The 17,509-nt window shown below is 38.2% G+C and overlaps 2 protein-coding genes across 4 annotated transcripts; one reads left to right on the top strand and one right to left on the bottom strand.

Annotated features, from left to right (window-relative positions):
* The first annotated feature begins 1,243 nt into the window (after positions 1-1,243).
* On the top strand, positions 1,244-5,107 carry LOC148849942 (protein ALTERED PHOSPHATE STARVATION RESPONSE 1-like). Its single transcript, XM_088942520.1, has 4 exons — positions 1,244-2,566; positions 2,666-2,865; positions 3,199-3,422; positions 4,019-5,107. Exons 1-4 carry the CDS (start codon positions 1,891-1,893, stop codon positions 4,797-4,799), a joined length of 1,881 nt encoding a protein of 626 aa, XP_088798646.1. The 5' UTR covers positions 1,244-1,890; the 3' UTR covers positions 4,800-5,107.
* A 1,140-nt stretch (positions 5,108-6,247) lies between these two features.
* LOC148849941 (L10-interacting MYB domain-containing protein-like) lies at positions 6,248-10,385 on the bottom strand. 3 transcript variants are annotated; one of them, XM_088947843.1, is made up of 4 exons: positions 10,285-10,385; positions 10,105-10,145; positions 7,165-7,531; positions 6,248-7,087 (listed from the first exon to the last, which is right to left on the bottom strand). In XM_088947843.1, exons 3-4 carry the CDS (start codon positions 7,504-7,506, stop codon positions 6,497-6,499), a joined length of 933 nt encoding a protein of 310 aa, XP_088803969.1. In that variant the 5' UTR covers positions 7,507-7,531; positions 10,105-10,145; positions 10,285-10,385; the 3' UTR covers positions 6,248-6,496. The 3 variants fall into 3 exon arrangements, with proteins under 3 accessions (XP_088803969.1, XP_088803968.1, XP_088803967.1); XM_088947842.1 differs by having other exon boundaries at positions 10,248-10,323; XM_088947841.1 differs by having other exon boundaries at positions 10,236-10,290.
* Between the last annotated feature and the right edge of the window lie 7,124 nt (positions 10,386-17,509).

The raw sequence follows: 17,509 nt of genomic DNA, 5'->3' as shown, positions 1-17,509 counted from the left end.
ACTGGATAATGGATAGAAGTGCAGAAAACGTTTCCTAGAGCATTGGTACCAAACAGAAAAAGAAGTTGTTGCTCCATAAAACTTTCTACTTGACAACAACGATTTCAAACAGAAAAAGGCACCATTTTCTGAAAATACGCCACCGCCTCGTAATAGTAGAAGATCGTCTTTTGCTTCTTATGATAATTTAGAGAAGGCTAATTTGAAACCTAAACCCTGAGTTTTAAAGTATGGTTGCTTTACAAATTTACCCTTAAAGATGGACATAGAAAATTAAAAATAGAGCAAAAAAGATTTAATTAAACAATTGAGTGAAACTAAAAAAGTAATAAGTAAATAAAACATAATTAATTAATAAAAATTAAATAAATATAGTTTATCTAGAATAAATATTTAATATTAAATAAAGTACTAATTATTTACTTAAAATTAATAAACTAATAAACAATTAATTGAAAAATCAATGAATAAAATGCCAATTTAACTAAAAAATGTGTAATTAGTCAATAGTTAAATATTCGATGATTAACTAATACTAAAAATATACATCAATTTAAAAAATATAAAATACAAATATTTAATAAATCCTACTCTTAAATTTATCCATAATCCCAATAAAAAAATGTTCATATAAAACTATATACATAAATTCTCTCAAACCCGGCCAACCCGCCAAAATCCAACTAACTCTGCCCAAAAATAAAGCAATTGCAAGTTTGCTTTAAGGTTGGGCCTGAGGCTCGAACCAAAGATCGCACCTTTAAGGTTGGTCCGGGTTTACCTTCAACCGGATCCAACCCGCCCAAAAATAAAGCAATTGCAAGTTTGCAACTGCCCCAATAAAATGCTTGCTGTTTCCACTAGCACAGTTCCCTAAGAAAAAGGCAAAGCTCCCGCATGGACAGCTTTATTTTCCCAAAATACCCATCCTTATCCCAATATCTTCCCAAAATTCTCCTCTCGATGCCAGTTTTGACCCCTTGCCAAATTAAGCTCGTTTCCAAATTAAGACTGACATGGCCGTTGAGAGTGTAGACTGACCAAACAAATCTGCAACATTTTCATAATATGAGCATAAGCTGACGACTGGTTTGCAGCATCTAGACATGACGCCGGAGGTTGGCAACAAAGAATTTATTGAATCATTTTAGGGGTGAGGAACTGAGGTGTAGATGCTATGATGTCAAGGGTATTTTAGTCTAATAAATTTCGAATAAATAAAATAGCAAGTGTCCTGCACTCTGCCCGATACTCATTGTCTGTATACATCCCAGAAACTGTTGATCTGCCGCTCTGTTGCTCTCCAAGTCTCCATCCCTCCTCACCCAAGTTTGACCAAACTCCATTTACAGCAAGAGTGCGTCTAGTCGGCCCAGCACCAGGCCACTAGCAGAGGTTTAGGGAACAACGACGGCAATATTTTAAAGCTCTCTAGCAAAGCAAGTAGGAAAAGATAGTGGCGACTGGCGAGGCAGGTTATAGAGGATAACAGAGAAAGGGACGAAGGACTCACCTACGCTCTATTACAAGGGGGAAGTATCATCACTATGAATAAAGATATTTGTTTGTTTATAGAGTTTCAGGGGCAAAAATAGAAGTTTTGCAGTAAAAGAAGAAGAAGAAGATGCTAATGGTGATGACGACAAATCCAGTTGTTAATGAGGTTTCAGAGACACAACAAGCAATTTTTCTTCCGATCAAATCAGAACGAAGAACGCCTCGGAAGGAACTCTAGAGGAAAAGAAACGTTTCTGTTCCACTTCGAAGGAAAAAGAAAAACGACAAGAATAGTAAACCGAGGAATTTTGACTGGAGCTTTAGCAACAACTGTAGAGCAATTTTTTTTTTTTTGGTTTGAAGAAGAAGAAGAAGAAGAAGAAGAAGAAGGAGATGGGTTGCTGTTATTCAAGAGTGGAGAAAGAAGAGATGGTTTCGCGTTGCAAGGCTCGACAGAGGTACATGAAGCAGTTTGTAATGGCCAGACAAGCCTTCTCTGCAGCACATGCCATGTATCTTCGCTCCCTTCGAGGTACTGGTTCTGCTCTGCTGCAGTTCGCTAACGCTGAAACCAGTCTCCACCGTCACCACAATCCCCAACACCACCTGCCCCCTGTTCTCCCTTCCCCGCCACTTCCGCCGCCGACTCCGCCACCCCCTCCACCAGTACCTATGAGCCCAAGTTCCGATAACTGGACTTCTGTCACTGCCTCGCCGGCTCTACCTCCTCCTCCACCGCCACCTTCAAGCTGGGATTTCTGGGATCCATTTGTCCCCGCTTCGTCAAGGTCTGTCACTGAAGAGGAATGGGAAGCCACCACAACCGCTTCGGAGGTCGCTGCTACCACTACCGCTGGAGCCTGTGTGGCTGCTCCCCCTTCTGTCGTCAGTGCGTATTCAAAAGATACCACAAGCGAGCTTGCTATGGTGGTTTCAAGGAACAGTAAAGATCTTGTTGAGATTATTAAAGAGCTTGATGAATATTTCCTCAAGGCAGCCGACGCTGGAGGCCGTGTCTCATTGCTCTTACAAGTATCAAATTTTAGTTTTTCTACGCAGAAAACAACAGGTACGTCGCCTCTTGTGATCTGGGTATTTGATTTTTCTCCAATTTCTGTGCTATCTATTAGCTTACTAAATTCCTTAATCTCTACCGGTACGTTTCCAGGGAAGGTTTACAACTACGGAAGGAGTCTGAATCCATTGCCATGGACATGGGGCTTGAATTCGAAATCGAGCAGTTATGGTAGGATGGTTGAGGAAAAAATTGGAGTTGATATTGGTTGTGGAGGTGTTCCCCATTTCAGCCATTCTTCCACCGTAGAAAGGATCTACGCTTGGGAGAAGAAACTGTACCAGGAGGTCAAGGTACTGATCGTATATCATCATCTCTTTTATCTAAGATATTTTTCTGTTTCTTTCGTCTGTTGAACATAGACTACCTCTCTCTTCATGTTGTTTCTTCCTGAGCTTCTCAATTGTCCTTTTGGGAAAATCGCAAAGGCAAAGTTTCCCATGAAAAAACAACAAGACGAGCTCCCTCACTTGCACAAGCATTCATTTCTTTCCTTTTTCTCTGTTCTGTTCTGGGCTCGGAAATGACCTGAACATTTTGTCTTTGGAATAAAGATGGTGAATGCACATTGCCTTTCAATGTATAAACATGTTTTTATCTGTTTATGTATTATTTTTCCATCATAGAATGCTGAGACTCTGAAGATTGAGCATAAGAAGAGGGTGACCCAATTTAGGAAGCAAGAGGTGAAAGGGACTGATTATGTGAAGATTGACAAGTGCAAGAAAGAGATTGAAAAGTTGGAGTCAAGAATGACTGTGGCTTCTCAGGCTATAGAAACTACTTCTGCTGAAATCGTCAGACTCAGGGAGACAGAACTCTACCCGCAGCTCCTTGAACTTGTGAAAGGGTCAGTCTTTTTAACCTTCTTTCCTCTTGGTCTGGTTGTGATAACCTAAATTGGATTTTCATCTCCTTTATGGGATTAAAAACAAACAGCGAAGAAAAGAGAATTAAGTCTTAATCGAAATGATTTGAATATAGAGAACTAAATTCTTATTGATAATTTAACCGCCAGGATACACAGTTAAAAGATGATATGAACAAGCATACAAACATGAAATAATTCAAGAACCAGGTACAAAGAGATGTGTTTATTAAACAGCTGGTGAAATAAGTAATTTAGATTTTAGATGCCATTGAACCTCGTTGATGAAATCAAATAAATTGAAATACATTTTCCTTGCAATGTTCTATAGCAATTTATTCCAGATATTCTTTTTCTTGTTTCCATCAAGGGCCAAAGAAATCATAATAATCATTCTTATCATCTGAAAAGAATCAATGTTTAGAATGACATCCATGGTATGGTAGCTTCTATTGTTCCCTGGCAACCTCATATATTGGTCTATCATTTATGAGCACCTGTAATTTTCCTCACAAGCATGATGCCCATAGGCCATCATCTAATATTCTAATTCATGATCTAATTTCATGAAATTGCAGATTGATGTGCATGTGGAGAAGCATGTATCAGTGTCACCAGGTGCAAACTCACATAGTTGAACAGCTGAAATTCCTGAATATCAATATTGCAACTAAAGATGTCACCTCTGAAATTCATCGGCAATCAACTCTCCAGCTGGAGCTCGAGGTCCAGCAATGGCACTTAGCCTTCTGCAACCTTGTCCAAACCCAAAGAGACTATATCCATTCCCTCACAGGATGGCTCCGGGTCAGCCTCTTCCAATTCAACGATGACTTTCTAACCAAAACCAAACAGAAGTCGGCAATATACTCTTTCTGTGAAGAATGGCAGCTTGCACTGGATAGGGTTCCAGACAAAGTGGCATCAGAAGGGATAAAAAGCCTCTTAACAGTAATTCACGCAGTTGTGGTTCAGCAGGCAGAAGAGCAGAAGCAAAAGAAAAAGTCCGAGGCTGCATTTAAAGAGCTTGAAAAGAAGGTAGTTGAATTTAGATCTTTAGAATGCAAGTATGGCCCGTTCTCAATGCCCAAAACATCTGTGCGACATAGAGACCCAGTTGCAGAGAAGCGAGCAAAGGTGGAGATTCTGAGATTAAAAGCTGAAGAGGAGAAGACAAAGCATGAGAAATTGGTGAGCGTGATGAGAGCAACAACACTGAACAACCTGCAGATGGGATTTCCAAACGTCTTTCAGGCGATGACAGGCTTTTCCAATGTGTGTATGCAAGCCTTTGAATCAGTGTCCAATCGACCCAAGAACGATGATAAGGGCAATGAAGTGAAGAGAATATTACCTTAAGAAGTTGAATTAAACGCATTTGTTATCTTTCGTATATATTTGCAGCCCATTTTGAAAAAATAGGGGCATTTCCTTGAAAGGTGGTGACAAGCTAATCTGAGTGAAGAAGATACGAGAATTCGATGGATGGGTTTGGATTATTACCCTGGTACAGGATAGAAAGTTATTGGGAATTTACCATGTAAGGAAGGAATTGGAGTGTATGTTTGGGTTTATAACTTACTATTTGCTTTTCTTATGTAACAGTGGGTCACTAGGGTGTTTTCTCGTCTCTTTTCAAGAAAAAAATTTCAAGAGGCTTTTCTCAATTGGATCTGTCTTAACTCTATTTTTATGGACTTGTGGTGATGTGAGATATAACTCCCATGATCTTATTGCTAAGCCGAAAGTCTTCTACGGCCAAGGCTCGCCAGTAGAGCGTCTGCTGAGTGCTGATGGATCTCACCCCAAAATTCCATAGCTGACTGGTAAACTATAGGCAGTAGGCCTGATTTGTATAAAAGTTTACAACTAGGCTGGCTGCTCAGAACTCAGGATTTCCTTGGCCTTGGAGTTGTCTCATTCGTTTTTTGGGAAGTTACTGAATCAGGGTAAGTGTTTCCTGAAAAATATTTATCCCGATAAATGCACTAATGTTCTTTTACTTCTCAAATAAATAAGATAATAACCGTTTTAGTCATAAAAAATCATTATTAAAAGGAGTGATTTTGGCCCATCAAAGTGTTGGCAACTCCCCTCTCCCCTAGAAAAGATTAAAAGTTACTTATCTAGGAGACGGATATCACTTATTCCGATTAGTGATATCAAGGAAAAAAAATTTCCATCGATCCCATATTAATCTGAAAAAAAAAAACATGGATATATCTTGGTCAATGGGAACTTACCTAGGAGATGGGACAAGTGATCAAGAAAAATAAATTTTTAATAGACAACATATAAATCTGAAAATAAAGAACATGGATATACCTTGGTCAATGACAACCAAAATCCCGTTGAACCCATTGACTGAATGGGCCCTTAATATTACTTTGTTTGTTGGATCCTTTCATGAGTTCATCTTTCAATTTGAATTCCCATCTCTTCCTATTTGAAATGAAAGGCTCTTTCAAGTTTCAAGTCCTTGTTTCTACATTTTCTCTTCCCTACCAAGCAGCGAACTTACAGTTACAGCCAAGATAATAGGTTGGGCATTGCAACTAGTGTAGTGGGATATGTTTTTTCTATAAAATTAGGCCCACTTCAATGAATGGGCATCCGTTTAAGTACTACTGGTATGAACTGAACCTGTTCGCAAATCACGACACGAAGTAAAAAAAAAAAAAAAAAAACACAAATTAGAGAGATTTTCCTGGTCGACCTTGTATGCCGGCAGTTGGCAGTTGAGATGGAAATCCACGGGTCCTAACCTGTGCGTGTTCATCATCTCATGACAGTACTTAGCCACATGAAAAACCACATCCCGGTATCGTATTCATTCCAATATTCTACTACAGAATTTCAAGAGCTGTTTTTCGTGGGGAAATTCCGATTTGCACCATCTAACCCCTTGGACTTGGATGTGTCAGTTATAGATAACTTCTGTCATGTAGAGAAAAAAGCTGCTATACTAAACAAATAAGACGGCTCAAACAGGTATTAAGCCTAGTGGGCGGTACATTACATACAACGGTGTAGAATTACAAGGCGTATTGAATTCCTCATTCCATAGAACTGGAAGGAATGCTGCAGCACTTGCCCTTCAACCATATCAATCTCTTCTCACTTTTAAGAGATATGAATGTTTCCCTTGCATTGGGGCTGTCGAACAGGTCTAAAGCAGCAAAGTAGATGTGGTCATCAACTCCTTGCATCTCATCCAATGCTTTGATGCAATTGCTTATAGAAAATTGCTCGTTAATCTGTGCTGCAGCTGCTGTCCTCAACTTTGATGCAGCTGCCATCTCTAATATCGCTTCTGACATAACATCATCAATTCCTTTACGGCTTCTTTTGCGACGACCAGTACTAGGTGGTGTCGCTGATCGACCTTTGTTCTGTCCATTTGACATGTCAATGTCCTCTTCTGAGTGTGATGAAGAATCCTCTGGTGCAAATGATGCTGCTCCAGGATCAACAGACATGCTTGCAGCCTCTGGTCCTCGCACCAACCTAGGAGTACCATCATCCAACTCAACCTGATGGATTGACTGATCATATCCCCCATTGGCCCCAGATTCTGAGAATATTATGCAAAGCTGTTTGTAAATTGGACAACCATTATTTCTAACTGTCTCAGCATCTGGGTGTGCCTGCAAGTATGATTTGTAAGAAATTCAACAATAGTTATAAAAACTGAAATGATCTTTAGATAAAAGGGACAACTTACCTTTATGTATTTATCCCACACTTCATCCTTTGCTATTACTGCACATCGGGATTCATCCCAACTAAAGCCACTTTGATCAAGAAGTGATTTGACAGTAACATACTGTCTCCTCAAAACACCATAACGGTTCTTCAATTGCTCCTTATCCCATTTCAATCCCGTTTTTTTATGGAAGTCATCACATATACATTTCCATGCTTTTTTTCCAAACGAATTATTTGGTCTATTCCCCTTTAGAACCTGCTCGACCATTAAGTCAGCAAGTATCTTGGTAAGGGAAGCTGTCCATTTAGCCCTTGACTGATCGTGCTTAGATTGTTGTTTACTGGACCGACCAGCCATCAACAATAATATATGACTTGTGAATCTACAATTAAGATAGATTTTTGTGAGACAGATCTTATTATTACTGTTTTTTATGAGGAAGGTGTTATATAAAACACATGCATAACAAACGAAACCAAACATATTCCAAGTAAACGCCATCATGTTCACACCAAATCAACAAAACATGTAGGTAGCAAACTAACCCATGCGCTGCATACTGAATTCCAGAAATACCATTTGAACACAAAGGAACAGAGAAAATCTTAAGGAAATGAATGGAGGGAGGACATAAGACCCATTACTAAAGCAATAGTTTCTTGCACGGCAGATATCTACAAACAAAATAAAACACAAAAAACCCAACAATCGTTCTCCAACTGTTAAAGAATATCTGTCATTCCTCATGGACCAAGAAGCTTTTTTTTTTTTTTCAAGTCTTGGGCTCCAAATTTGAAACATTTAAACATTCCTCTTCCCCAACAAAACACACACACACACACACACACACACCCACAGGTGAAGAGAAGAAATATGATAAGGGATAATATTAAAAGATACACAGAAAGATTTCCAAATATCTCTCTCTCTCCAAGTGCTTCAACTAAGTCACCCAGAAGAAAGCAGTGAAAGACCTTAAAAGACTATCATTCCAAATCCTCTCCCATGTTGCTATCATGGAACATACCATCAAGAAGGAAGCAGTATCTGACCTGGTCCGCTGCCTGTCTCCCAAACCAATTCTCTATTGTCTCATATTTCCTATATCATTGCACACATTTTTAAGTAGGTTCAAAGGTTCAGGCATTCGGACTCTTGCCACAATGCCATCAGGGTTATATTGTCGCAATACCTTTGATGCAATAGTAATGATTGAAGTCTTTGGTGGGCTAACAATTGATTTCAAGTGGGTATATTTACCAATACAAGTTTGGATAGCATTCGGTTTGTTTTAGTCTGTCAACAATCCCCTCTTCAGACCTTGGAGACTTCTACCGATATTATTGACAGTCTCTCTTTCTTCTCAATTACTATTAACTGCCAATAGCAGTCACAGTTATCAGAAGATAATAGGCAAACATTAGATAGAGTCCCAAATTTTGGAGGTCAGACCCATGGAGATAGAATGAAGGGAAAGGTAGGAGGAAACAAGCTGAAACAAGACAAGGCATAGCCTAATACCTGTACATGACCAGTATACCAGTGTCCACAGGATACAGTATGTATATGAGTAGGCACATGGCCCAGGTATTCCAACATGCATTTTGAATATAACCTCATTGAACTGGGGGGAGGGGGGGTGGGGGTGGGGAGCACTATTTTAGTGGAAATTGGAAAAGGTAGCTTCAACTAGCCTGGCACTATACCATTAAATTGACCAACATATATTGCAGAGTTCAAAGCATATAATAAATAAAAATAAGGAAGATATGAAGTAATAAGCTGACAACTATGTAATTATGTATTATGAAGTAGAGTAATAGCTTGTTAGTAGAGACAACAGTCAATAAGAAAAATAAGGGGTTAGTGATTTTAGTTGTATTTTAGAAAATGGATACAACTCCGACACCCATTCCTTCATCTGTGCCTAGTCTTTTCACAAATGCCAGGTTATTTCCCTGTTTCCCTTACTGTATCGGTGTCCTTATCAAAACCTGGGCATCATAGGGTGCAACAGAAAAGTTTTTCAAAGTAGTCAACTTGACCAATGAACTATTGAAAAAGTGGTTGATACAAGATATTGCCGTTCCTATAAATCATAAGGATGACATGGTTTCTTTTCTCAAGACTTAGCTCCAAAAGGACAAAAAAAAGGCAGCGGCACATTTTAATTTTGTTTTATGTTGGTTCTCTGGCACTCTGCAAAAGGTCCCTAAAAGAAATTCAATGGAGAGTCAATTTCTCCATTAACGGAAAGATGGAAAGAGAAGTCCTTCAGAGATCAAAACCACCCTTCTACAGTCATCTTTCTGAGGAAAAAAAAAATCTCAAATTTAGACCTGAATAGCTGGACACAGTTTCAGTGTTTCTACTATCAATGAGTGTTTGGAAATCCGTGTGCCGTTTCTAGTCAGAGACAAACCCCACAGGGCCATTAAAGTGAATATTGGGTTCTTATGAGTTAAGCGCCTCTCTCCTACCATCGCATCCCCTTCTGACTCCATGCAGCACAGCTTGACATTTCATGCCAAAGACTCCCTTCGAGGTTTCAACTTTCAACCATTGAAAACCTACGAACAATTGTTAGACTTCTCTAGAACAAAGGTCCACTCTTCATCAGATATACATTTAAAGAAGAAGTTTCAAAACTTTATGCGAAGCAAAGGAGTTTCGTATAGCAACATTCGATGCTAACTTGTTCGCTGCACACACGATCAGTGACTGAAGCCCTAGTCTTCTAAAGGATGTCATCAACATAAACGGTTACGACATTGAAATTCAGGTTAAAAAAAAGAAGTAAACAATAAAACCAATAATGTGATCAAAAAACCCTAAAATTCTTAAACCCAAGCTAAACATCATGGAGTACACATAGAAACAAAAACAAAAAGAAAACAAATATAAATAAAATACAGGAGCAGAACAGAAAGAGAGAAAGTGACAAGAAACCCGTACTCGAATCGTCGATCGATCGCGGGAGGGAGTGGAGGTTTTAGCTGTAGACACCAATACAAAGTTTTGAGATTAACGCAATGGAAAAAAAGAAGAAATAATAAAAAAGAAAATAAATAAAGGGAGAATATTACTGGTACAGGCACCTCTAAACTTTTTCAGTTTGGCACTTCGTAATTTTACCTTTACAAATTTATAAAAATTAAAAAGAGCGTTAAACTGTTGTTCGATTTTTCATGTTACTACCTAGCAGCCAAAGCTTTGGCTGTCAACAGGTCTCTTTTTGCTTGTACGTTACACATTTTGTTGAAGTTTTAACGTGTCAAACGACGAGAGTACTTTTGAGAGCGCAGGCTATCGAGCTTTGACAGCCAATTTTTTCTTTATAGTCGCATGCTTACGAAGGTAATTTTTGTTGATTTTGTTGTAATTTATATAATTATTTAATAGGTATTTTTAAATTTCAATAATAATAATACAAAATTATAAAACAATGCTGTATAGTGTATAATGTTTTCCGCAAGTTTATTATAATCATGTCCATAACGTCTTGGTTTCAGGGCTAAAATTAAAGGGATTATAGGATATAATCGCAACTTTTTGGTCATAATATCAATAAAAATAATAATTTTAATAAAATTTTAAAAATAAGTTAACTTTTTAAAAATAATATCAAATGAGAGCAAAATTATTGTTCATCTTTTTCCTCTTGTAGATCATTTATTGGTGTCATCGCCAATGCCTCCACCCACCTCCACTCCACCTCTGGAGGTGGGCGAAGGAAGAGGCGGCAACTGCGTTAGTCTACCATCCACCAGGGCTGCCGTCGAGTAGATGTGGTGGCGTTGGGCAGAGGCAGAGGCGGAGGTGGGTGGACGCATTGCTAGAGGTGTGCAAAAGTGACGGAGGTAGGCGGAGCCAGCGGCGCTAATAAATGACCTACAAAAGGAAGAAGATGAACAGTCTTTTTACCCTTATTTGATATTATTTTTAAAAAGTTAACATATTTTTGAAAATTTTTTAAAAATGTTAATTTTATTGATATTAGGGCCCAAAAGTTGAACTTATCTGCTATAATCCTAAAATTAAAAACCCTATAGGATCTAGTTCAGTTCCAATTTCTTAATATTTCTTGTCGAATCAATTTTAGTTCTATCCAAACCCAATTCATTGACAGGCCTACTTTAAACTTAATCCCCTACCCACAAACCATTAAGTCACTTAAGTGATTTGACCATTTATTTTTATTTTAATATTTGGATGTGTATAATAAGTAAGGTAATGAATAATAACTACAAAATTTACCCAAAGCCTGAATCAACTTCATAGGGCAGGTTTAGGTTATAAAAACACAGAACCTGTTAGACAGTCTTTGTATGCCCTTAGCTCCAATCAGAATGATGTACTTTTAACATTTATTGAAAATGAATAAAATGTATATTTGATTCATGTTCTTGTGGTCTGCTTCTGTTTTATACACTTAAATTGGACACTTAATGAGACTCGTGTTAGTTTAGAATGTTCACAGCCAGTGAATCAGTCTGGGGAGACCTATCTTGATAAGACTGACACTGATGTGCCACCAAGTCGGTTGGGGTGGCTTGTTTCAGCCGCCAGGGTGAGACCCAAAGCACATGCAGTGTAGGATTAATTGAATCTTTGAACTGGACCAGATTTTCAGTATTGCCCTAAGCCTTGGAGATTAATGGGCAAAACTAGAAAGTTACACCTAACCCCTAGACTCGATTATGATATTGTACTAGGTGTCGGATTGGGCTGTCTTTGATGTACCAATCAGTGAGATCCTTAGCGGGGGTCAAAACCTGGGTATGTTGGGACAGTCTGAGAATTCATCTGAGTAGGAGATCATAGTGACAGGATCAACCCCTTTGTCGGACAAAGGTAATGATCGAGCATGCACTCTCTCTTATGGAAACCAAGATTGCCGGTAGCCGATTTCAATCGTTGAGATTTGTTTTGTAAAATATATTTTATATGAGATATAAAAGTATATATATATTACAGTTTTTAAAATGTTTGCAAAAGGTTTTAATTCTCGGGATCCATATAAGTAGAGAGTGCAATGCTGTTCCTTGTAGCCGAGGGAGAGGCCCTCTCTTGTCGGGCAATGTTTGATCATTATGGGCTGAGAGGTTAAGTGTAAAGCCACTGAGGGTAATGCTTGATGGGCTAATCTTGCATTTGCCCACAGTCCCTGGGTTTTATAAGATGGCTTGGCCCAGGGACCACTTAATGTATGTGTTGGGCCTAATAGAAGCCCATGTGATGGGTTTCAGGGGGTGCACTGTCCATAACAGTGTATTCGTCCAGACCTTGTAACAAAGGCTGGGCCGAACCCATGTGGCTGATGTGTAGATCAATGCTTGGGTCCCACGCCATACAAAGAAGCCCAACTGGGCAACAGTTTGGAAGTAGTTTTGAGCACATGGACTTATTGGGCCTGAAGCCCATTTCGAATTGGTCCTTTTAATTAGTTAAATAGAAGGGGTGGATCTAGGATTAAATCAACAGATAGGATAGAGTCCTATCCTATCCACTCAGAGATACCAGATCTGAATTCAAATTTGGAAACCTCCTGATAAGATCAGGAGAAGGCCGATCTAATCTGTAGATAAGATAAGGGTCTCATCCTTATCACTTAAAGAGAGTCCAAATTCAGATAATGATCTGAATTAGGAAACTCCTGATAGGATCAGGAGCTGATCTCTTTGAGCCTATAAAAGCAGGAGGGGGCAAACCATCAAAACCATCTCCGAAATTCCAGAAATACTAGATCTCGAATTACAGAGAGAAGAATACACAGTGTAACTGCGCCTTCTCCTTGTGATCCCTTCTTGTCGCCGCCATACTGCCAGTTCGTTCTCCAACATTGTAGGAGTGGTCAAGATTGGATCTTGACATCAATGTTTGCTGAAAGGCTGATAGGAAGTTGTGCTCATTGCCTCCATTGGATTCTTGTTGAAGTATTCGGTTCGTGGGATGGACCCTACTGATTCTGCTCCTCCATCCACTGTGTCATCTTCAAAAGGCTGATAGGAAGTTGTGCTCATTGCCTCCATTGGATTTTTGCTGAAGTATTCGGTTCGTGGGATGGACCCTACTGATTCTGCTCCTCCATCCACTGTGTCATCTTCAATGGAGCAGTTTTTGGTGATCTTCTTTGGGCATGAACACCTCCATTGAGAGATATTATTTATCTGTATCAGGTATATCCCTTTCCTACTTTTCGTTTCAAATCTGGTTCGATTAATGGTTCAAGATTGATCCTTGAAAAATATGATTTTTCTAAAATAAGAAATACGATTCCCAATTGAAAGGAGATAAATTTTTGAAATTCGCCCACCCTATTCCGCAACTTGTGGGCATCCATATGATGGATCTCTCATCCCTTTAAAACCAACCCTTACAAAGTAGGTTAAAGGTTGTGCCTTAAAACCTAATCGAACTAACGCATTCCCCCTTGTAATTCATGGAAAGATATCTCCAATACAAGGTATTAGTGTCATGGGTAGGGATCTAGGAAAAGTTTGTGGGTAGGTGATTCAGAGTGATACATCAAAATAAGGAAGATCAGTGCAAAATATCTCTTGCACTATTTGGCAGAACTTGCATGCGAATCGAATGTGGTCTCCAGGTTGTTCCCTTTTTTGAGTTTTACCTAGAAATTTTTATTTCTCGAGTAGTGGGGATTATAGGTATGTCAATGAATTGAGTTGGTATGTTTTGGCCTCGATCTTCCAATGTTTCCACCCAATCAAATTCAAAAATGTGCAATTTCTGACTCCGCCCATACGCTATAGGGTTAAACTTGATATCATTCCGGCCCAAACCTGCCTTTCAATTGTTTCTTTTTACAATATATTTTGAAGATTTAAAACTCACTAATTTAAGTTTAATTTTTTTTATAGGTTTTAAGGTGTCACTTTCTCTATTAGTAAAAGAAAAAAGAATAAGGAAAAACATGAAAGTAAATCCTAAACTCTAAAATTATAGAGTTAAAAATCAAAGAAACTCAAGCCCAACTAAAATTAAACTCTGATTATAAATAAATAAATAAATAAAACCCTAACTCGATCCTATAGCAAAAGTAACGCTAACCCCAACCCAACCCTATAGATAAGGTCAAGGTGGATTTACTATTTAACCCCACCAATTGATGTCCCTATTGGGAAATCGGCATCAAGCCAAATGCTAGCTAAAGGTGGCAAGTGGGCAAAAACAAAATGTTGGACAGGAACAGTTCATGCTTTTTGAGGTTTAGCAGCCTCGCAAATGCTTAGTTACACACACACACAAAAAAAAAAAGGTTTGAAAATGCCATTCCCATGTCAAATGCACGAAATTAGGTCTTCGCCTACATAGGACTGGCATGTTATGATGATGGTCCTTGTGACTGTTAGATCAGAAAAAATCTGTAACTGTAGTGAAGTTCCTCTTTCTATAATGCATAGATCATCCTCATGACGATCATCGTTTTAATTCTTATCCCAACCATTCGGCTCGGTATTTTTACATTCCTTTATTTTTAGGGTACGCTTGGTTTGTAGGAATAGGGGTCTGAAATTTGAATTCAAATCGTTCCAATTCCAACTGTTTGATTGACATTTCCAGTTTTGAGAAAATTCACTCAGGAGATAAGAATCTATTTCAGTTAATTTTGATTTCAGAGGATTTCATTCTCATTCCAACTGAGAATCAAATGGACCCATTCATCATTAAATTATTAACAATTAAATCATTAATTACTTTAATCCGTGTACTTTTTGGTCTATACTTTCTAGGCCCTTCGATTTGCAAGTTGCAACAAACTTGAACGTTTGACCTGCTGCAAGTTTGTCTCTTTCTTGCACTAAGCAATCATTGTGTGATAGTTATCTCCTTAATATTTAAATAGTAAAGGCCGCTTTATCCACGTGAGAGTAATCGAGTTTAACAGTATTTCATCAAACGAACTCCCTCTGACACCTATTACAAGTCCGGAGGGGGAGATATTCCGAATTCATGGGAGTAATGCATTGTGGGTAAGTGCGGATAGAGTTCTTATGGGCAGAAGATCCGAATCACCTGGTACAGGCCAATTGCCTAAATTTCAGCCGAGTGGTTGAAAATTTTAAAGGAATTAATTTGCAAGGGATTTAATGAACATTAATATACGGAACTAAATTAACATTAAATTGAAGTCAATAGCTGGATTAACATAGCATCTAATGAGCAATATGTATCAATTTATTCCGGTTGGTATAGGGTTGTCAATGAATGGAACAGGTCTACCCAATGGACCCAAACCGACCAAACCAATTATAATGGTTCTGGCTTCACAGTTTTGTGATTTTTGTTCCAATAAATAATTATTTCCGTTCTGGTTCTTGTATGTCTCAAACCAATTCAGACCTTGAACCGATTATTTTATTAAATATACAGTATTTTATTAATTTTTTATAATTTTTATCATATTTTATATTTTAAATGGTAAATTTGGAATTCGGATTCAGTCCTCACAGAATTATCTTCATACCATGCTCACACTCATTTGCAGATGTGCGCATAGGGAATATCTCCCCACGAATAAAAACAAAGAAATGCAGAGGTGTTCCCGATGAACCGGCTCCAAAAGGTTGTGAGGACAGTTCTGTGAGGACTGAATCCGTACTTATAATTTTGATATAAAATAAATAATTAATTTCTTAACATAAATAATTTAATATTTTTTTATAATTTTTACTAAGGCTATATTATCAAAATTTAAATTGTAAGTCATTATTTAAATAAACAAGTATAGTTTTTCAGCAATGTTTTAAAACCAAACCCGAAAACGAACCGTCTTTTCCTCCAGATCATGGGTAAACGATTAAACATGTAATAATGTTTTCACTGTTGGATTTGGAACATTGAATATCATCCTTTTAGATCTAGGCTTGCTGAATATATAAGAAAATGTGAGGGGCAGAGAAGGGAGAAAGAGTTTAACAGAGGGAGGAGAAAGGCTCATTAGCCATAGCTTGCAGTGGCTCTTCAGTGGTTACAATAGTACCATGACAACACTTCGTATCTTCAGGGAGTAAGAGCAGAGAGAAGCAGCAGCAGTTGAATATCATCATGCCTAGAGACATTTCTGCCCAACTCACGCCGGCAACACCTCTCGTACTCTCTAGCGGTTGTGTAACAGAGGCAACAGATCTATGACGGTTGCATATCAACAGTGGCAGCGCGTATCAGATATTCAGCATGGAGGCAAAGGTAGTGACAACATATCTACAGTGGTGGGAGAATGTACTTATTAGATTATTATGAATAGAAATAAGATATAAAGAATGATGGTTTCTGTAAAAAGAAGCAAAGGGTTGCTGTGTGAAAAGAAGAAGAAGAAGAATTAGAAGAAGAGAAGGCGAGGGAAAGAAGGGGAAAAAGTAAAAAGACTAGGGTTTTAGACATCATGTTTTGGGTTGAGCGGACCGTGACCCACAAACGGTTCAAGCGGTTTACCAGTTTAACTGCATGTATCAATGGTTTTCTCTCAAATACTGGGTTTAGGATGAAACAGACCCGCCTTTTTGACCGGGTGACAGTTGAACAGTTCAACTGGGCAGGTCAATAGCGGGTTGAAAACATTCAGTATAATCAGGTCTATTGGATCTAGACTCAATACACCCAACTATTATCCAAGATGGTTCCGGCCTCCGGGTCTATATTTTGTCTGTACTAATAATCGGTTCAGGACTGATTCTACCTAGACAAGCCCCAAACCCAATTTGATTCATATCAATCAATACATAGTGAAGGAATTTCAAAATAATAATAATATTAATAAAATGATTTAAGCACCTACGATTTAACCAACCCGATATAATTGGAACAAGACTTAGAAGAAAATGAAGATGATGCAATTATAAACATATTTGTATAATATACTATATTATATTTTGTACAAGGTTAAGGTATCGACACATATGATGGATAGATATCGTTTTGAAACCCCTCTGATACACCCCAATTGTGGGTGTATCAGAGGTCTGACCGGTTCAAGGGCTGGAAGAATCCTAAACCAGCCCCACTGAAATGGTTCCAAATAAATAAAAAAAAAAGCAAAAAAAATGTATCAATTCGCCCGACACACGCCAGTAGGGCATATCAATATTTTGAACCTTGATTTTGTATAATATATTACTAGTCAAAACTCGGTATGTTATCATAAACTTTACATATTTTATTTTTAAAATAAAATATAATGATGATAATATTATATGACATGGAGGGGGAGGGATACGTGAGACTCATTATGAATGATAAATTTTATATCTAAAATCTAAATTTGGCACCCACATTATTTCAAGGAGAGTTGACCTCAAACCGATAGCTGTATTCAATAACAAAATGGTAGTTGAGCTAA

This window comes from Nelumbo lutea, chromosome 5 (genome assembly GCF_056320005.1).
Source record: "Nelumbo lutea isolate HS-2025 chromosome 5, American lotus-T2T, whole genome shotgun sequence".
Lineage (NCBI taxonomy): Eukaryota > Viridiplantae > Streptophyta > Magnoliopsida > Proteales > Nelumbonaceae > Nelumbo > Nelumbo lutea.
This window is presented reverse-complemented; position numbering and strand designations above follow the sequence as displayed.

Excerpts from the sequence above, each read along its gene's own strand:
- LOC148849942 (XM_088942520.1), top strand. The coding sequence starts at position 1,891 with ATGGGTTGCTGTTATTCAAGAGTGGAGAAAGAAGAGATGGTTTCGCGT. Across the intron at positions 2,567-2,665 it reads TTCTACGCAGAAAACAACAG|GGAAGGTTTACAACTACGGA; the intron begins GTACGTCGCCTC and ends GTACGTTTCCAG. Across the intron at positions 3,423-4,018 it reads CTCCTTGAACTTGTGAAAGG|ATTGATGTGCATGTGGAGAA; the intron begins GTCAGTCTTTTT and ends ATGAAATTGCAG.
- LOC148849941 (XM_088947843.1), bottom strand. The coding sequence starts at position 7,506 with ATGGCTGGTCGGTCCAGTAAACAACAATCTAAGCACGATCAGTCAAGG. Across the intron at positions 7,088-7,164 it reads TGTGGGATAAATACATAAAG|GCACACCCAGATGCTGAGAC; the intron begins GTAAGTTGTCCC and ends TCATACTTGCAG.